This window comes from Plasmodium malariae (genome assembly GCF_900090045.1).
Source record: "Plasmodium malariae genome assembly, chromosome: 7".
NCBI lineage: Eukaryota > Apicomplexa > Aconoidasida > Haemosporida > Plasmodiidae > Plasmodium > Plasmodium malariae.
In genome coordinates this window covers 1667397-1689682 of record NC_041781.1, presented here as the reverse complement: position 1 = coordinate 1689682, position 22286 = coordinate 1667397, and the positions used below count along the sequence as shown (strand labels likewise).

The following is a 22286-nucleotide window of genomic DNA, read 5'->3' as shown; positions in this document are numbered from 1 at the left end:
CTAATCCTGTTTTGCTTTTGTACATTGTTCACACTGGGGTATGTATATTTTCCAGTTTTTTTTAAAAAATGTAAAGCAAAAAATATATATATGTATTATGTATGTATATTGTGTACCTCCCCCTCTTCATGCCAGTATGCTAATCTTATAAACAAGGCACACAATGTGTTATGCATCAAATAATTAAATTAATCAAATTCTCAATGAATGAACATGAAAATAGTTCTTCAGAATATCTTCTCTGAAAGAGTGTATATTGGAGGGAGTACATTTGTTCTCGCGATTAAAAAAGGCAGTGTTTTTGTGTGTGTGTATGTGTATATCCTGTGAGCATATGCTATATATGTGTACATTACGCGAGCACAATTAGCGAACGATGGCAAATATTTTGCCGTATGTAGTCATATCCGTTAAGGTAGCTGTTTTGCTAACTTGCATTCATTTAAAAGAAGAACATCAACAACTTTTCGGAAATTTATATTTTTACTTCTTCCTTTATGTCCTTTCTTTTCTCTTATATGCCATCTCATCCTTATGCGACCCGTACGTAAAAAAAGAAAAAAGAAGAAAAAAAAAAAAAAAAAAAAAAAAAAAATATCACTCCCATTATCAAATGTACATGCAACGTATGCAGTAAAAATACGCGTCATTATACGTAGACTCTTCACACACAAATTTATAATACTTAGTTACACACACATATATACAGGTATAATTTTTTTCTTTTTTTTCGAAGCGGCTATGTTACAAGGTGCCCTTCGACGTATTTAAAAAACATAACAGTAAATAAATTCAAAAAGAATATTAAAGAGAATCTAAAGGATAGCAAACCATATGTAAATCACTTCAACGAGTACACTACTGATGGAGGGGACATTCAATTTTTTGACGATATGTCTGTCAGCTCCTCCGACTGCTCATCCTGCTATTCTTGCTCCTCCTCAACATGCAGTACGAACGGTTAGTAAAAGGAAGTATATAACTGTAGCCTCTTTCATGTAATAACTATTCCTGTTTGGTATATAGGGAACGTATTTATTTTTTTATTTTTTTTTTTAATTTTTTTTTTTTAATTTTTTTTTTTTTAATTTTTATTTCTTCTTCGTGCGTCCTCCCACTCCACCGCTGTAACGATGCGGTGCTTCACTACTGCACTGATGTACTGTTACATTGCTTACATTCTTCATTTCTTCACTACTGTGTTATCTCCTCAGATCCGGTTCAGCCAAACGAACTGGACAGCTTGACCATTTTTCATTACCCCCATGAAGACACAGTTTTGACTGAGAAGGGCGTGAACAAAACGTTGAAAAGGGGACAACGGCGAAATGACTCGCAAAAATTGAAACATGCAAAATCTCAATTAACTTACAAAAACTGTATGATCAGTTCAGGTCAAAACGGTGGACAGGCAGGCAAATCTAATTCTAGCAGAATTGTCGAATTTTATGAAGGAGGAGTTATAAAAAAAAAAAAAAAAAAAAAAAAGGACAAGCAACAACTTACCCAAAGAAGTATAAGTAGTAGTGATGGCATTCATAAAAAGGGAGTAAAAACACCCAATAGTTGTAACAACAAAACTGAAAAACCGTACAATATATATAAAAATGTTCGTTCGCTTAAACGTCTACATAATTATGTGCGCACGTTTGGAAAATTGCACCACGTTTCGAAATGGGCAAAGCACACTTCTCCCTTTCAAAATATACAACTGAGACGGAAAAAAAATGTTAAATACAAATACAAGTTATTATCATCCTTATATGAAATGCATTACACTAGATGTTCTTCTGTTAATGCATATACAAGTGCAACTGAAAAACTGGTCGACTGGGAGAAAGCAAAGTTATCAACTTGCTATCCAACGGATCTACATATAATTAATAAAAATAATATTATTTTTTCAAAGGACATCAAAACAAGGAGTAGAAACACCTTCCGTTTGTCGAACAACAAATTCTATCAGTATAACACCCCCCTGTCGTATTGCTCCGCGTGTGATGTGCTGCAGGTAAGACTAGGCACCTACATACAAACATACACACACGCGTACATGCGTAAGTGCATACTTGCATATATATATACCTACATATATACCTACATATATACCTACATATATACCTACACATATACCTACATATATAACTACATATATACCTACATATATACCTACATATATATCTACATATATACCTACATATATACCTACATATATATCTACATATATACCTACATATATATCTACATATATACCTACATATATATATGTTATGCTTCAAAGTAACACATCCACTGGGACGCATCTACGGCGAATTTTCGCTTGCACCGAACGGTTCTCCACCTGACTTGTTCATATATGTCAACTGCTTCCTATTTTGTTCGCATTCATTTATATCCCCCCCTTTTGTAGCTTCTTCGAAGCAAACACTGCAAGGTTTGCCAAAGATGTGTTAGGACGTTCGACCACCACTGCCCTTGGATTAACAATTGTGTAGCTGAGAACAATAGATGCTTTTTCCTCTTATTTTTATATATTGAAGAAGGAACCATTTTTTTTTCCTTGAAATATATTTCCAACGTCGTTTACAATATGCTCTATTATGATAATTGGTTAGCTTGGAAATGATGAGAAAAAATAAAGAGCACGAAAAAGTAGACAACAGAAAAAAGAAGTTCGATTTCCTCAATCATTAACTGTGGAAGGGTTTCCTTCGATTATTCAATCGCTCGTTTAAATAAATATTCGTTTAACTGCTCTTTCGTTCACTTCTTCCCTTTTTTTTTTTTTTTTTTTCTTAAGGTACTTCTTTTGCTGGCTCTTGATGCTTTTGCTCACCTTATCCTTTTTCTTTTTCATGATTCTGTCCCTAGGAATCTACCACAGCTACCTGTGTTTAGTAAGCAAACAGATAGAGAGCAAAATTAGAACAGCAGCTATGAACCAACATTACTTCGGTCAAATGCCATTTGTGGATTTACACTCCCCTTTGTTATAAACTGCATTCATTTGGATTATTTGACCCGTTTTATCTATTATATATACTGTATCTATTTAATTTATTACATATATCATACCTATATAATCTATTATATATACCACATTTATTTTTTTTTTTTTTTTTTTTTTTTTTTTTTTTTCCCCTTCTCCCTGTTCGCAGATTAATGAAACAACATGGGAAAATGGGTCACCCGGGAAAATACCCTACTTGAAAAATTTTTCAAAAAAATATAATAGTCCATTTTTTTTAAGTTACAGTAAAAATGTATTAGTTTACTTTTGTTACTTCCCTTTGCCTCTTTTATTCCTTCAAAAATTGCGCGATTCTCTGCTGTCATATTTTATGCGCAAAGAAATTGTAGTATTTGGAAAGCGGGGCGAAATCCTCTGGAAGAGCAGTACGAAAAGGAAAGAAAGAAATAGATGCAAATAAATAAAAATAAATGAATAAGAACACGCGAATAAAAACGAATGAGAAGAAACAAATGAGAAGAAACAAATGAGAAGAAACAAATGAGAAGAAACAAATGAGAAGAAACAAATGAGAAGAAACAAATGAGAAGAAACAAATGAGTAGAAACAAATGAGTAGAAACGAATGAGTAGAAATGAAAAAAAAAAAAAAAAAGAAACGGAAAAGTGGCTACAGTACTATCCACCAGCATGTTATCTCGTGCATACTTTACACTGAGTATATTTTTACACACATATATTTTGAACATTTTACCATTTTAGGGAAGAAGCTAACTTATCGCAGCTCGAACATTCTCTTCAAAACGCTTGAGGTATACCCCTCTTTAGCAAATTAACATCCTCTCAATTGTTTGTAGGGGCACGCTGCTGGCTTTTGGCCTTAATGAACACCTACATAATACCTGCCTGTATAAGTGCATACGTCAACTAACAACACACAAACAAGCATATATATATATATATACATATATACATATACATATAATATACAAATATTTACGCACATTTATGTTTATATGAATGCACATACCTCCGTTCTCCCGCCCTCCACAGACGTTTTCGCTATTTACCATAAACTTATCCATTGAAAAAAAAAAAAAAAATCACAGCAACAGCTAGCTATTATTTCATTACAACGAAATACATGAACAGAAAGATTAGATCATTGAGTAAACTCTTTTTTGAGCCAAAATGTAAATTTTGTTTTTCCTATATAACCTATTTAACTCCCACCCAACGGAAATTACTAATGGAACTTGCACAGAGAAATATTACCATGCCATGTGATGATAGTAATAAAGCTTTTTTAAAAATTATAAAAATACATGAAAAATCAAAAGAGATGAAATCATTGTGTGAGGACCTAGATCTGTATAAAGAACTTGTCCAGGAGAGCAAAAATGGGATGGAAAAAGGTGTGCAGTCAAAAGACACAGGGGCGAAGAAGAAGGATGAGGAACAGAAAAATAAAATCGAACTTATGAACGACGAACTTGAGGAGAAGGAGGAGGATAATAACGATGATAACTATGACGATGATGATGATGATATAAAAGAGCTCAAACGCAACCTGTGGAATGTGCAGGGTACCCTAGTGCAGCAGATTGTCGAGTTTTACAAATCCTTTGTCAATGATAACCATCACCTGGACACGGATGAAGTGAAGATGGAGGTGAGTCCGCCCTCGAAAATAAGTACACACAAACGTGCAAACATATACATAAATGTATACATAGAAAACGTGCATACATATTCGTGTGTGCGCAAATACGTTAATAAATACATACATACGCGCGCGCACGTGCCCTCCAGGGCACACTGCTTGGATGCACTCTTCCCTTATAGATAACCCCGGGGGTAGGGGGGCAAGAAGCCCTGCTATTCAGTAAGAAATTATTTACCATGTACGAAAATTTTTGTAAAAAAAAAAATTATGAATATGAGGTGAAAAACCGAATAACAGACGACATGACCAAGGGTGGTAATAAAAACATTGTTGTACATATTCGAGGAAAAGATGTGTATGAAAATTTTGCTCAAGAAATAGGTATACACAGAGTTCAACGAGTACCAATAAACAGCAAAAAGATACAAACGTCCACATCCATAGTATTAATATTTGATGAAAAAAGAATAAAAGATAAGCTACAAAAAAAAATTAATTTTTCAAAAACAGATCTCCTTATTGAAACAAAAAGATCAGGAGGAGCAGGTGGACAAAGTGTAAATAAAAACGAAACGTGTGTTAAAATTGTTCACAAACCCACAAACATAACTGTTGAAGTACAGAAAACTAGTAGTCAGATACAAAATAAAAGTATTGCCATTGAGCTTTTGAGGAGTAAACTATATAATTTTTATTATGAACAAGAGAAAATAATTTATTTAAAGGATAAAAAAAATCAAAAATTGAGTGGAAATAGAAGTGAAAAAATAAGGACATATAACTTTATACATGATGTTGTTATAGATCATGTAGCAAATGTTCAATATTCCGACATACATAAATTTTTTAAAGGTGATCATTTAATTCAGTTAATTAATAAAAAAAAGAAAATTTTTTACCAAAATATTGTTGACGAGACCTTAATGTATATTCTCTCCCGTGCGGGGAAGTAATTTTTTTTTTTTTTTTTTTTTTTTTCTTTTTTTTTCCACAATCCGCTAACTGTTAAAGCGTATTGTAATCGGCTATTTGAAGTTGGAACATCTGATACACTGCACTTGTATGTGAATTGCACATACTGCTCACATTTCTTAATAGCTTATACCCCTTTTTTAAATAATTTTAAATCTTTTCACTTATGAAATTTTATAATTCCTCTTTTTCTTCCCTTGCAACAATTGTGGGAAAAACAACTAGTTTGTTTTATCATCATTCCTTCCGTATTTCTTTTTTTTTTTTTTTATTTCGAAAAGAACATTCTAGTGTAGTACAATTCGTAAAGTAGGGGAAAGGAGTTCCATTCCTTACGCACATGAAAACGTTAAAGCTATCGCATAACGAAATAAATATAAAAATGAATGACAAAAATGAATGACAAAGATTATCCTATTTCGTTAAGTATGTCAATATGTATACGCGTTTACTACATCAAGGTAATGGCTGTTAAGGCAGCCATTTTTTAATTTGGCAAAGTGTTGAATATTATATAAGTGAAGAGGGATATCAAGTTTACCATGTACTATAAGTACAAGAAGTAACAAAATAAATGAATAAAAAAAAAAAAAAAAAAAAAAGAATAACCCGCTAACATAATAATGCATGATTTCCATATAAACCACTAATAAGATTGCCTCATTGGGCGAAAAATGATTTTTTTACGTATTTATGAGAATTTGTAAGTTAATAGAGAAGGGTGCATGATGATATGAGTAACTGTCAGACGTCATAAGGTGCAATGTAAAAGAGTTAACTATAAAAAGAGCACAATTTAAGCATACTATTCAAAATGGTGGTAGGTGTTTATACACATATATATTTATGCACATGTATGTACATGTATAAATGTGTACACGTGTGTACTAATGTATACATAAGTATGCAAATGTGTAATGAACGTAATATCCACATAAAGTCAAATAAATTATAAAAGTGAAAAGGGGCTTCGTTTAGTTTTTACTGTAACAATGGGCATCATCTTATTTTACTGCTTCTCCTTATTCCTTTGTGCCACTAGAAATATTTCGTGTACAGGAAGCTTAGATATTGTACCTTTGTAAACGTTAATACATGCATAACAATTCATACGTAAAATTGAGCACTTAATAAATGATATAGGTGTATATGTACCAATAATGGCATGCGTAATATTAACACGTTGTGTGTAAGAGTGAGGCATAATAGATACGTTTACAAGAATACATGTATACATGTGTAAGTGTACACATGTACACCTGTGCGTAGGTGTATATATGTATGTGCATCCCCCTAACCTCTTCAAAAGCAAATGGATTTTTTATTACCAATTTTTATTCTACTTTTTATTTATATTTTATCTATTTTCTTATCTATTTTCTTATCTATTTTCTTATCTATTTTCTTATCTATTTTCTTATCTATTTTTTTATCTATTTTTTTATCTATTTTTTTATATATTTTTTTACCTATTTTTTTATCTATTTTTTTATCTATTTCTTATCTATTTCTTATCTATTTCTTATTTTTTATTTATTCATTTTTTTTTTTTATCTATTTCTTATTATTTTTTATTTATTCATTTTTTTTATTTATTTTTATTATTTTTTTTTTTTTATACTCGGAAAAAACCTGAACAGTTCAGAATATACGCAACATGTTAAGGCGAACTTAAAAATTTTTTTAGCTCGTCAATTTTTCATATTTTCATGTATTCAATTTTAGCTTAATTGCTCCTCTTTTTTGAGAAAGTCATCAGAAGTCATCAAAACTTATTAAAATAATCCGATTAAATTTTAGCAACTTGTAAATTGTGCCAACCATATGTATAAATGACAACGTTAACATTTTTGCATAACTTAGTTAACTGTTTTTTCACGCTCCCCCCCCAAAAAAAAAAGGTGGCACATATATTATGAACATTATTTTTAATATTTTTTTTTTTTTTTCCCCCATCCATACAAGAGAGTATTTAAAAATATTATAATAATATTACAGGTTGACCCAACTCCAGAAAGGGAAAGAAAAGTAGGTAAATTAGTCTGATAATAGGAATATACATGCATACGTGCACGCACACGAGCACATATACACTGTACAATCGCGGAAGTATCCCCAAGAAGCTAACAAAATTAGGAGTAGTATTCCTTTTCCTCGACTTCCCCTTCCTCACTCCAGTTAGGTACCTCAACACATATATAGATGGACACTAAAGCAAGAGAATATGCGCAGGAGGTCATAAAGTTCATTAGAAAGAGTGGAAGTAGCTTTTTGGCCTGTAAAAATTTAAGAGATAAATTAATAAATAATGGTTTAATACCCATAAGTGAAGGAGAAAAATGGAATTTACAAAAAAATGAAGGTTATGTATTAAGCAAGGAGAACAGGAATATTTGTAGTTTTTTTATTGGTAAAAATTTTAATATAGAAAATGGGTCCATATTAATATCAATTGGACATATCGATTCTTGTGCTTTAAAAATTTCACCTAATAATAATATAGTAAAAAGTAAAATAAATCAAATAAATGTTGAATGCTATGGATCAGGTTTATGGAATACATGGTTTGATAGAGGCTTAGGATTGTCCGGTCAAGTAGTTTTTAAAAAGGACAATAAATTAATTGAACGATTAATACAAATAAACAAATCGTTATTCTTTTTGCCAAGTTTAGCTATACATTTACAACATAGAACAAGATTTGAATTTACTGTTAAGATAAATTATGAAACTCATTTGAAACCTATACTATCTACAGTTTTGTATGACCAGTTAATAAAAAAAAGGAAAGGAATAACAAAGAAGAGCTCGGACGAAAACGAATTACAAAAACGCCAAGAAGGGATAAGCACACAGGGGGAAGGAACAACACAAGATCATCTAGAACAAGAGCAGAAAGAAAACGTAAACTCTTCTCCCCTGTTATACATTTTAGCAAAGGAATTAAATTGTAATGAAGAAGATATATTAGATTTCGAGCTGTGCCTAATGGATGCACAGGAGCCATGTTTTACCGGAGTTTATGAAGAGTTCATAGAAGGGGCTCGGTTTGACAACCTTGTCGGCTCCTTTTGCGTGTTTGAGGCTTTTATCGAGTTGGTGAAAAATGTAAGAAGTCGTGATGTAAGTGATAGTGGCAGTGGCAGTGGTGAGCAGGACAAATGCAGCTATGATAACAACCTATATATATGTATCGGGTATGACCACGAGGAAATCGGTTCCCTGAGTGAAATAGGGGCTCAGTCATATTTTACCAAAAACTTTATTGAAAGAATTATAACATCGATTTTTATGAACGACATCAGCAATGGTAATACAAGTGTGGATGAAATTTATGGCAATCTAGTGAACAGATCTTTTATATTAAATGTTGATATGGCACATTGTAGTCATCCTAATTATCCAGAAACTGTACAGACTAACCATCATTTATATTTTCATGAAGGAATCGCTATCAAATATAACACAAATAAAAATTACGTTACTGCACCATATTATGCATGTTTAATTAAAAGAACATTTGAATTGTTTGCTAATGAATATAAGCAAACAATAAAGTATCAAAATTTTATGGTTAAAAATGATACACCATGTGGTAGTACAGTAGGTTCAATGGTCGCTTCAAATTTATCTATGCCTGGTATAGACATCGGTATTCCTCAGTTAGCCATGCATTCAATAAGAGAAATAGCAGCTGTCCATGATATTTATTACTTAATAAAAGGCACTTTGGCTTTCTACACATACTACAATCGGGTACTATCATCCTGCGTAGGGGATACTTAAAGATGGGGGAACTCCTCCCACAGAGAAAGCGATATACCTATTTTCAATTTTCCCTCCGGAGCGCCTATCCAATGAAGGAAGCATAAACAGAGGTGCATGTATGTATATAGACACATGCATGTGTATGTATATATACGTATGTGTATGTGTAAGCATATCAATTCCCCGTTTGCGTATATGTTTAGCCCCATATGGCTGTTTTACCCTCGCCCTCCTCTCCCTCTCCTCCTTTACACAAGTACCATTTTTTCTTTTCATTTTTTTTACGTTCATGTGTTCATCTGCCCATCTATGCGCAGTTATGTATAAACGAGGCATATAAAGCGAACTTTAGACGAAAACAGAACTTGCGTAGTGAACATTCATATGGGGTTTTTCCTTTTTTTTTTTTTTTTTCCACCCTATTTTATTTTGTTTATCTCCATTTTATTATATTTTATTTTACTTATCTTTATTTTATTTTATTTTTTTTCCATTTTATTATATTATATTTTATTTTATCTTTATTTTTTTTTTTTTTTTTTTTTAAATGGCTTAAAATTCTTGCCTGTTCATAAAAAAATACTTGCATAAAAACAGATATCACCTCATTAGCTCGCAGCAGATTAAGCATTTACAATTTTTCGTATAAAATATAATATGGGACGGTTTTTAAATAATTTGCCATTTACCCCCTTATGAGGATCTCCTTATTAAGTAACAATGATGTTTTAAATAAATCGTATTAAATTGGAAATGTGGGCGCTTATGTACATGTATTTACATATATGTCTACATGTGCGCATGTAAATTTATTTCCCATAAAAGTAATATTTGAAAAAAAAAAGAAAGAACAATGTATGAAAAATGCATAATAAAAAGTACGAAAAATGCATAATAAAAAGTACGAAAAATGCATAATAAAAAGTATAAAAAATGCATAATAAAAGGTATGAAAAATGCATAATAAAAAGTATAAAAAATGCATAATAAAAGGTATGAAAAATGCATAATAAAAAGTATAGAAAATGCATAATAAGAAGTATAAAAAATGCATAATAAAAGGTATGAAAAATGCATAATAAAAAGTATAGAAAATGCATAATAAAAAGTATAAAAAATGCATAATAAAAAGCATAAATAGCCAAGCTATTTATTTGGGTGAAAAAATCTTGTTCAAACGTGGTACTTCCACTCGATGAGGGGTACACCCGTATCCCACCACCCCCATTGTATATACTGTGTGTGCGCAAAATTTATGTACAGGAAAAAGTATATATACATTCCCACACGTAAACTTTTTCCACTTCTCATTTCTTCACTCCTTCACTGGCCACTCTCGGCTAATTCCTTCGAAAATGTTAAAGCCGCAATTTTCGAGTTTCCTAAAAATGGAGGGGAAAAAAAAGAAAAAAAAAAAAAAATCAAAACAAAGCAAAAACGAAATGTGCCCAATAAGTAGCCCAAGACAGGGTAAAAACCCCACTTCATATGCACATATACACGTATATACAAATAAACACATGTGTATTATATACATATTTTTATATATGCATGCACATGGAGGGAGCCTGCCCCTCGAGCTCATTTGTTCCAACCTCTATCCTGCTCCTTTTCCTCGTCATATATCACAACTAAAATATTTCCCCCAGGTACTTTAACTAAGTGAAGCCCCCCTTTCAATTTGGCACATGTAGCAACGTCGAATGTGCACCCTTCAAAATCTAAATCTTTTTCAATGTTTATAAACTGATACTTGGTTCCCCCCAGCCATACACCATCGGGTGCATAACCCTCCTTAAATACTGTTAATAAAGTTTGTCCTTCATTGATAGTCTTCTTACTCTTGTTACCATTCTTCGAGCAAAAAAATTAAGGAAATGGGTGTATCGACGCGAGTAGTAACACAAATGAATGTAAAAGCAAACAGAATTGTTAGTACCATTCGAGTAAATAAATTCCACAAGCACAAGGAGTTCACGCAAAACAGCCCTGCACCATGTGATACTCAAGTGGTACAAGATTACACACTTTATATATATATATATATATATATATATATATGTATATATATATGTATATATATTTATATATTTATTTATTTATTATGTGCATTTTTTTTTTTTTTTTTTCGCTTCTTACTTCGTCTTCTACTTCTATCTCATAGTCCTCCTTATAAAAGAGCGTCCACTTATCAAAGTTGGGATCGTTCTCATCGGCTTGGGCAACACAAGCATACACTACTCCGTCCTCCTCCTAAAAATTTGTAAAAAAGAAGAAGAGTACAAAAATGTATGTACGTTAATAATATAGTGTTTTCCCTCCTCCATTTTTTACTTTTCTATTATTTTTTTTTCCTTAAATAATGAAGTAAAAACAAAGTAAGATGGGAAAGCAGACCAGTACACGTACGGCGGTAAATAAATAAATATATATATATATATATGTACGTAAATTTTTATGTGCATGTGCATGTGTGTGTAGGGGTGTATGCCACCATGTCAAAGTAAGACGAATGGGTAAAGAAAAAAAGAAGAAAATAAATGTAAATGTTAATATATTTTTTTTTTTTGTGCGTCTCTTTATACCGAAGCTAATCCTGCTGCTGATACTTGATTAGTCGATAAAAGTCTGTCATTCAAGTAACTATCCCAAGAATATTCCTCTTCCATTATTTATTTTATTTTAATTTTTTTTTTTGAACAATAAATGCACACGGATAGTGCTAATTTTTTAAAAAAAGGAAAAGAAAAGAAGACTAGCGAGGTGAATACGTAACGATGCGAATAAGTAATGATGCGAGTACGTAATGATGCGAGTACGTAACGATACAAGTACGAAACGAAAGAAAGGAAGCAATACAAAAAAAAAGAGAGTGATAAGTTGAACCACGAAAAATGCCTAACAAGCAAACAAAGCAAACGACGCAAAGTTGAGAGGAAAAAAAAAAAAAAAAAAAAAAATTAAAACTTAAAAAAAACAAAGCAACTTTAGCGATTGTACGACTTTAAAAAAAAAAAAAAAAAAAATTGTCAGTAATGAAGGTAAATACACCTGATGTATAAAAGTTTATATGTATGTATAAGGGTGTTTTAGTATGTATATATGTATGCGTTTATAATGTATATGTATATGTGTTTGTAATGTATATATATTTATGCGTTCGTATTGTATTTATCATTCATTTATCATGTATTTATGTACGTGTTTACTTATGAGTTTATGTGTTCATGTACACCTACACATTTTTGAATACATTCGTGTTAAATGCAAAAGCTTTTATTTGAAATGATTTAAAAACTTAAGTGATCATGTTTTTTAAGAAAACAAAAAGTTGGCTAGCAATTTAAATGTAACATATGTGCACTTAAATGTTTACACGTGTATAAATCATACATGTGGGTACATATACAATTATGCATATATATATTGCACATATATATTGTACATATATAATTTTTTTTTTTTTTTTTTTTTTTAAAAAACCCAAAAATGAGAGCTCAAAATTAGAGGGAAAATTAAGATGCAGAAACCAAAAAGCAAAAAACAAAAACAAAAAATTAAAAAACAAAAAAAATAAAAAATAAAAAAATAAAAAACAAAAAAAAAATAAAAAAATATAAAAAAAAATAAAAAAAAAGCAATAGAACAACGAAACAACGAAACAACGAAACAATAAAGCATTAAATCATTAAATCATTAAATCATAAAAACAATGAAACTAAAAGCTGAAATCGTAAAGATCAGCACAAAATGTGGACGTAATTGCCGAAAAATAATAACAAAATTAATTTAATCTGTTTTGTTTTTTATTGTTTTGTACTGTTTGTATTGTTAGTACTGTATTGTTTTTACGCATTTTATTATTTTCTTTATACTGCTTTATATTGCTATATTTTTTTCAATTTTTTTTGTTTCCCTTTAAATGTGTGCTTGAGTGAAATTCATAGCTCATTAAAAAAAAAAGAATGAGCAAAATAAAGAACAAACGAAAGAGCAAAATAAAGAACAAAATAGCAAAAAACTTTTTGTAGTGTAACAATATAACAAATGACAAGGATCAGATAACTTTGTAAAAAATCGTTTCAAACCATCAGGGAGAAACAGAAGAATCAAAAGAATAAAATGGAACTACACAATTGGGAAAATATTTCATGCAACAAACAGCTTGCATTTTTTCTCTTGCACATTCCTTTAACCCTTTTTTTTTTTTTTTTTTAGTTTACATGCAGTTATGAAATTTATGCATAAATATTTAAGTGTAAAATATGTATGTATATATTATATATACGTATGTATATACGTAATATATTTGTGCTAATATATACTAATGAACCCTCTGCATTGAATTCAGTGTTTAACACTTTGCATATTTCATATGAGACAACACGAAGAAGGAAAAAAAAAAATGTACATGCATATGTTCATTTACAAATATGTGCTAATGTACACATACATAAATATGCATACATAAATGTGCGCATATAAATGTACATATAAAAATATACGTATACATCCATCTCGTCAATTTTCTGTAACGTTTGTGGAAGGAAAGAAACTGGGAACGTGGGAATCTCATTTTTGTTATGAGCAGCATTAATTTAATTTCATTCTCTCTGATTTTATCTTACCAAATCAACTTTTACATTTTTTTTTTCGTTCTCACTATTTTTAATTAAATTACGAAAAAAAAAAGAACGAAAGAACGAAAGAAAAAGAGAAAAAAATATATTGTGCTGCAAAGACCCACACATACACACATAACCGATAGAACAGAACTACAATATTATATAATAAGTCGATTAAGAATGACAACAATGTTATGTTGATATCTCCAAGAAGAGTAGCAATGATACAAAATACTATTTCACAGAAAAAAAAAAAAAAAATATATACGTACCCCTTCACATATCTTCGTAACATGAAAAAATGGTGCATATTAACCATTTGTTTTTTTTTTTCGTGTTTTCTTCATATTTTCTTCATATTTTCTTCATATTTTCTTCATAATTTCTTCATATTTTCTTCATATTTTCTTCATATTTTCTTCATAATTTCTTCATATTTTCTTCATATTTTCTTCATAATTTCTTCATATTTTCTTCATAATTTCTTCATAATTTTTAATATTACAAATTTGAAAATGAGTTACACGTAAACTAATGGTATAATAAAATTCCATCCATTTGTGCACGTGCAAAAAAAAATTATGTGCATGTAAAGGATAGAATACTCGCTTATCTTACATCTTACCGTTCATTCTTCTTTTTCGTTAACTTGTTAACAGGCAAAGCAGGCACACATAATTATACATTTATGCGTACATAAAACATACATATATATGTGTACATATATATATATATATATGTATACATATATATGCATGCCCTTATAAAATAGCAAAGATCACATTACAACTGTTCAGATTATCATAAGAAATGTAATTACAAACGTAGACGTGAGGAAAAAAAAAAAAAAAAAAAAAGAGATATAACTTGCTATCTATACAACGGTTCGTATTCTACCCTTTAAACAAATAAAAAGTGTGGGAGTAGTCGTATAACAATTTGTTGTACTTGTATGTACATACGAGTATCCCTTGCTTAAACAAATACATGGAAAAAACTGCAACTACGTTTTACCAACATTTAACTGTGCTACGATTTAAAAATAAATATAAAAAAAAAAAAAAAAGGAATTACTTATTATACACAATTCGAGGTTATCCGAAGAAAAACGAAATAATAAAAAAAAAAAAAAAAATAAATAAAACAAAACAATAAAATTCAACACTGTAAAAAAATAAAAATGCTGAAAAGAGAAGATATTACACTCTTCGGAAATGAAAAATAAGAAAAACAAAAATTAACGAACACTTGTGGCAACTTGAAAAATAATGACAAAAAAAAAAAAAAAAAAAAAAAAAAAAAAATCCCTACGTAATTGTATATTAATTAATAATACTACGAAAGAGAAATATATAAAAGGTAAACCATTCGACGAAAAAAAAGAATAAGTTCACATCAAACCGTTATGCAAATTTAAAATATTTTACGTGGATTTCTTTTTTTTTTTTAACTTTCTCACAAGATTTCAGCGAAAAAAAAAAAAAAAAAATACATAAACTTGTATACATAATATATCCATATGTTACTTATATATGTGCATAAATCTATGTATTCATATACATATGCAATAAGGTATTCGCGTGCATCACTGTGTACATATGCACATTACGTGTATGTAAATATATGGGCATAATACATGTTTATATATATATATATATATATATATATATATATATATATATATATATATATACATATTATATCCACTTTATTAGTATTATTATTATTATTATTATTATTATTATTATTATTATTATTATTATTATTTTTTTTTTTTTTTTTTTTTTTTTTTAATTAATGGAATAGTAAATAAATAAAAATGTGTGTCACACCGCAGAGAGGTTACTATTTTTACGGCAAATAAAATTTACTATATTATATCAAGAAAAAAATTTTTTTTTTTTTTTTTTTTTTTTTTTTTTAATTTTACTCTCCTTTAGTATTGTTCCTGCCCTAATTTTATATGTATATGTATTTATATATATATATATATATATTTATATATGTATTTATATATGCATTTATATATGTATTTGTGTATGTATTTGTATATGTATTTGTATATGTATTTGTATACATATATATATGTACATGCATACATTCTGGGTATACGTACATTAATATTTTAGTATTTAGGTATGCACATAGGATCACTTACACTCGTACATATATTAACTCATGCATACGTACGTGTACATTTTACTTTCCTTCCCGCGTGTGCTTTTAAAAATGCTATAAAAGAGCATCCTACCACCACACCTGCGTTATGTACATATTTATATATATATATATATATATGTATGTATGTACATGTATATGTATATTTGTCCTTCCTCATACTAATTTGTTTTTTGTGAATTGCACTTAATCGATAGGGGCATTTATAACGATAGTAACAGCATAGCAACAACAGTGCAACAACAGAGCAACAACAGAGCAACAACAGTGCAACAACAGAGCAACAACAGTGCAACAATATAGCAACAACAGAATAACAGCTATATATTACTTTTTTTTTCTTTTTTTTTTTATGAATGCCCTTTTCCTTTAAGCTTTTATCGCGTTTTCAAATAGTTTGCACTTTTCGTATGATCTATCTTGTTACATTCCATTAACTGATCTCATAAAATTATCGCTGAACGATACTTCGACTTAATCTATTCATTTTGTGTAAGAAGAAAGGCCAAAGAAAAAAAAATAAATAAAATAAAATAAAATAAAATAAATAAATAAATAAATAAATAAAGTAAATAAAGTAAATAAATAAATAAATAAATAAAATAAAATAAATATATAAAAAATATATAAATAAATAATAAATAAAATAAAATAAAATAAATATATAAAAAATATATAAATAAAAAATAAATAAATAAATAAATAAACACAGCATAGCGTAGCACAATAAATCCGTTAAGCTACAGATAAATGAGTGGCACTCTGTTTCACTTATAACAACACATTTTTCTTTGCTTTGCTATGATAAGCTTTGTTTTGTTTAGCTTCATTCCATTTTCTTTTCCTTTTTTTATAGAGCTGCTAACTCCTAAGTCGGTAAAAACCGATAGGGTAACAGTGCAAACCTTTTTTATTTGTTGCTTCCCCCTGCATCACCCAAACTACCCTATTTTATTCCTTTTAAGTTATTTTATTATGCACTATCGTACCATATCGTATGCTATCTTATTATACCATATACGAGCTTACTATACCATATACGAGCTTATTAAACCATATACGAGCTTATTAAACCATATACGAGCTTATTAAACCATATACGAGCTTATTAAACCATATACGAGCTTATTAAACCATATACGAGCTTATTAAACCATATACGAGATTATACCATATACGAGCTTATTATACCATATACGAGCTTATTATACCATATACGAGCTTATTATACCATATACGAGCTTATTATACCATATACTAACTTATTATATATATATTTTTTTTTTTTTTGCTGTAATTGCTTTGAATTTGATTCATTTGTTTTCCTCAAATGCAATTATGGTTACTTATAACGTGTATCGTAGCATGTGGAATTTTGAGCGCTCTTTTTTCGGGTAAGGTTGGCCCTATCGCTGGAGTTATATAATTGTGTGTGCATACATGTGTGTGGATAATGATGTGCATACTTGTGTTTACAAGTATGTTTACGCTTATATTTATTCCTATTATTACGCATATATTTATTCCTATTATTATGCATATTCTTTACGCGCTTGTGTGTATAGGCAAAGGCACTCTTTTGAGTTCATTGGCCTTTTGACATTTCATGCTTTCCTTTCCTCGTTTTCTCTTCCCCTCCTTTGTAGGCTTGTCCCTCGGAATAATGATGCTGGATACGCTTCAACTAAACTTGTTAATATTAGTATCTGAAAAGAACAAAAAAGAATTAAGTAATGCAAAGAATGCAAGGAAGATACTTCCCTTACGAAATAATACAAACGAAATATTAGTTACATTCATTACAGCAAATGTTATGGTAAATTCAGCCTTTAGTTTACTCTTAGGGGAATTAACTGATGGATTTACATCTTTTATTGTATCTACGTTAATTATTACAATATTTGGGGAAATAATACCTCAATCCGTATGTTCAAAACATGGTTTAGCTATCGGAGGGTTCTTTGCTCCACTTATTCATTGTTTGAAGTTTTGCCTTTACATTTTTGCTAAACCCACTAGTTTGATTTTAGATCGTTTTGTAGGTAAGCCGAGCACAGAACGTTGCACACACTTGTGGTTGTTATGTAGTACATGCATTGCGTTCATTGCACATTCTTTATATATGTTTATTGTCATCCCCAGTATCGTTTCTTTTCCTTGTTTTTATCACATCCTTACCCCGTTATGGCGTGTGTATACATCGTGTCTGTACACTGCGTCTATACAACTGCATCTATACACCACTTATTAACCACTTCTAAACCACTTCTTAACCACTTCTTAACCACTTCTTAACCACTTCTTAACCACTTCTTAACCACTTCTAAACCACTTCTTAACCACTTCTTAACCACTTCTTAACCACTTCTTAACCACTTCTTAACCACTTCTTAACCACTTCTAAACCACTTCACATCTCTCCTTCACTGCAGGAAAGAATGTGCTTAACACCTATGACAAGAAGCAGCTGAAAGCCCTGGTGGATGTGCATAAAAGTGCAGCGGGCATACTAAACGAAGATGAAGCAAAGATTGTTGTAAGTGCACTAGAGTTATCCCAATACAAAGTGATACATATTATGACTGATATAGATTATGTGTTTGGAATTGATTATAATAGTTTTATAAATTACCATACGATAAAGAAAATTTTGAAAAGTGGGTTTTCAAGAATACCTGTGCTTAATAGAAACATATCTGAGTGTGTTGTAGGTCTTATACATATTAAAGATTTAATAAACATATGGTTTGGAATTAACAAAATAATCTTTGATACTAATTCTTTAGTACAATGCAGAAAAAGAAAAGATAAAAATAAACACATGTATTATAGAAAAGGAACAGGCTCTGGTATATTTCACATGATAAAACTGAAATCAAAGAAAATTAGAATAGCAAATAAAATATGCTCCTATGATGATAAAGAAATGCAGAGTCGATCTGCACTGGGTAAAGAAACACCAAAAGAGAATCAATGGAAGAAGCAGAAACCGGATGAGGATAAAAGTATGAATGATAAATATTTCCATGTTTTAAGTAATTACAATGGTAAGAAAAGGAACGGAACCTATGATACAAATACGGAAGAAAATGATAGTGACCTAGACAGTACGATTGGCAAAGATGATGATAAAGATATAGAAAGGGATAATCATGTGGTCAATATGAAAGAGAAGAGCAAGACAGGAAATTCTAAAGGAAGTGCCGTTATGAGAAATACTAATAAGAACAGATCTATTTACAACGATAAGGGAGTCGACGAGAATATGGACAAAACGAAACATTCTGATACGGACAGTGAAAGAGGGGCCCCTGAAAATTCGGACCAAGAAAATGTAAAAATAAGCATCGAACAGATGGGCAAAGATAAAGGGGGGGTAGTGCAAAAAAAAAAAATAAATAGCAAAAATTGCAAAAATAGGAACAGTAGTAACAGCAGCAACAGTAGCAACAACAGCAACGACGGCTATATTAATGGTAAAAAAAAAAAAAAAAAGAGAGTGAAAATTAACGTAGGGGACGAGAAGACGACCAGCAATAATTACTACAGCGCAGGTGATAGAAAATTGCGGAGAGACGATGAAAAAACAAATGAAATAGTAAACCCCTCGAAGTTAAGGGAAAAAAAAAGAAAAAAAATTAAAAAGTCGTACAAAAACCCGTATGCTTCTAAAAATAAAAATGTGGATTTCGTCGAGTTTCTTTCAGATCAGATGATGGATAGTGACAATGATAACTCGTCCAGTTTAAACGAACAGCTAGTGTTCATGGATGTGAAGAAAAAGATAAGGATGTACAACAAGATTAACAAAAGTGGACACAGAATAAGGCGGTCGTTTAAGGACCAGGGTAGTAGCAGAGACAAAAGAGGCAATAGTAACGGCAACAGTAGTAGCTGCTCCAGTGGTAATGAACCATGTGAGCAGAGGGAGAGAATGGAATCCAAGAAGCAGGGGTATGTACCCCCTGCCAGCATTATGCACCTGGACTTGAACAACAGTCGAAGCAGGTATGGTACCGAGAGCGTAATGATAAAAGAAAATTTAAATAAAGAGAAAAATATGGAACTTATATTCTTAGATATTAAAAATTATATTAGGGTTACTAGACATAAAGACATAGAAATACCAGTGAAGTATATATTGAAACACATTGGTAGGTATGTATATGGAGTAGACTATGATGAAAGTATTCTTTCTCTTTTAAGTTTTTTCAAAAGTGCAAACAACCATATTGTTGTAGTTAGAAAGGTTATGTATAATGAAAATACAGATCCTACTTACTCTCATATTGGCATTATTACGTTAGAGGATGTTATTGAAATGTTATTACAAGAAGAAATCTCAGATGAATTCGATTTTAGAAATCTAAAAAAATTTGTTGACATACCTTCAAATTTTGTGTGGAATAATTCAAACGAACGTATGAAAAAGATAAATGTTGATCAGGGAAAAAAGAATTTTCAAGGAATAGATAAGAAGAGGAAACATAGCTCAAGTAAGGATCGAATGGTTGATATAAAGAAAGGCACAGTGATAGATAAGCATGTTACTATCAATGAAGGGGTGTTAGAAAGAGGAAGCGATAAGGTGGATCATGACAAGGGTAGGATAGAGGCATCATGTAAGGTAGCAGATAAAACGGCTGATAGAGGTAATATCAAGACTGTCTATACTCCGAATGATGCACTAGTCATCCACATGAACGAGCAAAAAATAAGGAAAAAGTCAACAATGCTTAGTTACCAAAGGGAAGTCATTAACTTCCTGAAGGAAAATGTTTATTTCAAATATATAGATACCCAGTTGATAAGCAAATGTATTCAAAAAAAAAAAATTAAAACATTAACAAAGGACGAATATCTACTAAAAGAAAACACATTTTTAAATTATGCTATAATTTTAATGAAGGGAAAAGTAAGAAATGTAAAAAATGATAAAAATATCTTAGGAGGAAAGTGCATCATTGGGTTGGAAGCCTTAGGGCCTTGTAATATTATTGAACTCTTTAACGGCACAATTGAAAAAAGAATAAACGTTATAAAGAAGTATGAAGAAGAAAAAAAAAAAAAAAAAAAAAGATCATTGTTTTTTAGGAGGAAAGATTCAGATGATCAAAGTAATCCAAAAAATAATACGTGGACTTTCCTAAAGAAATCAAAAAAAGAGAAAAATAAAAAAAACATATACCCAGCTGGTCAGACTACGGTTGCAGATACGACGACGGAGGCAGCTACTACGACTGCCAACACTGCTTCTACTTCTACCGCTACTACAAATAAACCCCAAACCATCGTTATTCAAAAAAACATCAATATCTTGTTTAAAAAATGGTACACGCAGCATGTGTACTTCAACAAGTGCGCCTATGTGGCAGGTTAGAAAGGAGGAAGGAAAGAGAAAAAAAGGAAAAAAAGGAAAAAAAGAAAAAAGACAAAAAGGATAAAAAAGAATAAGAAAGAATAAGAAAAAAAAATTGCCATTCATTTGAATAAATGCACATAAATTGATACAGCGAAAGAACGTCCGTTCCACATGCTGCTTACATATATACATTTTTTTTTTTTTATACGCTTCATCTCATCTTTGTAGATACTGCCTGTGAATACATGATTTTGTCAAAAAACGAGTATATGGACATGATTATAGGTAATTAAATTTTTTATATTATTCACGTATGAACAATGCCAATTACTATGCTGTTTCACTTTGGCTACGCGCGCGTTCACTAATTTGGACTTGAAAAGAGCGCACGCCGATTAACTGTTAAACGTTTAGCTGCTTAACGATTAACGGTTAACGTATAATATCTTTTTTTTTCTTTTCTTTATTTTTTTCAGAATGCTACAACAACGAAGTTGACGAGATCATTGGAGATAATTAAATTTGGAAATAACTAAACTGTAGTTTTTCTCTTTTTTGTTTCTTTTTAAATTTTGACATTTGTTAGTGATCTTCCTTTTTCTTTTTGGAAAAATTATTTTAATTTCTTTGTATGTTGTATGACGAAGTTATAGTTTTAAAGAATTTTAAAAAAAATAAAATAAAGCAAAATAAAGCAAAATGAAGCAAAATGAAGCAAAATAAAGCAAAATAAAGCAAAATAAAG

General features: G+C 30.3%; 5 protein-coding genes across 5 annotated transcripts; 4 read left to right on the top strand and 1 right to left on the bottom strand.

Annotated features, from left to right (window-relative positions):
• Positions 1-376: 376 nt before the first annotated feature.
• DHHC6 (palmitoyltransferase DHHC6, putative) lies at positions 377-4131 on the top strand (the record flags this gene model as incomplete). Its single annotated transcript, XM_029004198.1, has 8 exons — positions 377-543; positions 737-951; positions 1215-2011; positions 2411-2610; positions 2801-2897; positions 3159-3396; positions 3733-3782; positions 4090-4131. 8 exons carry the CDS (start codon positions 377-379, stop codon positions 4129-4131), a joined length of 1806 nt encoding a protein of 601 aa, XP_028860911.1.
• Positions 4132-4219: 88 nt separating this feature from the next.
• PmUG01_07044200 (peptide release factor, putative) lies at positions 4220-5589 on the top strand (the record flags this gene model as incomplete). Its single annotated transcript, XM_029004197.1, has 2 exons — positions 4220-4642; positions 4816-5589. The coding sequence occupies 2 exons, from the start codon at positions 4220-4222 to the stop codon at positions 5587-5589; spliced, it is 1197 nt and encodes a 398-aa protein (XP_028860910.1).
• A 2221-nt stretch (positions 5590-7810) lies between these two features.
• On the top strand, positions 7811-9394 carry M18AAP (M18 aspartyl aminopeptidase, putative; the record flags this gene model as incomplete). Its single annotated transcript, XM_029004196.1, has 1 exon — positions 7811-9394. The coding sequence occupies one exon, from the start codon at positions 7811-7813 to the stop codon at positions 9392-9394; it is 1584 nt and encodes a 527-aa protein (XP_028860909.1).
• Positions 9395-10699: 1305 nt separating this feature from the next.
• PmUG01_07044000 (profilin, putative) lies at positions 10700-12045 on the bottom strand (the record flags this gene model as incomplete). The annotated part of the gene is made up of 4 exons (XM_029004195.1): positions 10700-10758; positions 10972-11230; positions 11516-11629; positions 11962-12045. The coding sequence occupies 4 exons, from the start codon at positions 12043-12045 to the stop codon at positions 10700-10702; spliced, it is 516 nt and encodes a 171-aa protein (XP_028860908.1).
• A 5464-nt stretch (positions 12046-17509) lies between these two features.
• PmUG01_07043900 (protein MAM3, putative) lies at positions 17510-22061 on the top strand (the record flags this gene model as incomplete). Its single annotated transcript, XM_029004194.1, has 5 exons — positions 17510-17573; positions 17826-18221; positions 18612-21554; positions 21770-21826; positions 22018-22061. The coding sequence occupies 5 exons, from the start codon at positions 17510-17512 to the stop codon at positions 22059-22061; spliced, it is 3504 nt and encodes a 1167-aa protein (XP_028860907.1).
• Between the last annotated feature and the right edge of the window lie 225 nt (positions 22062-22286).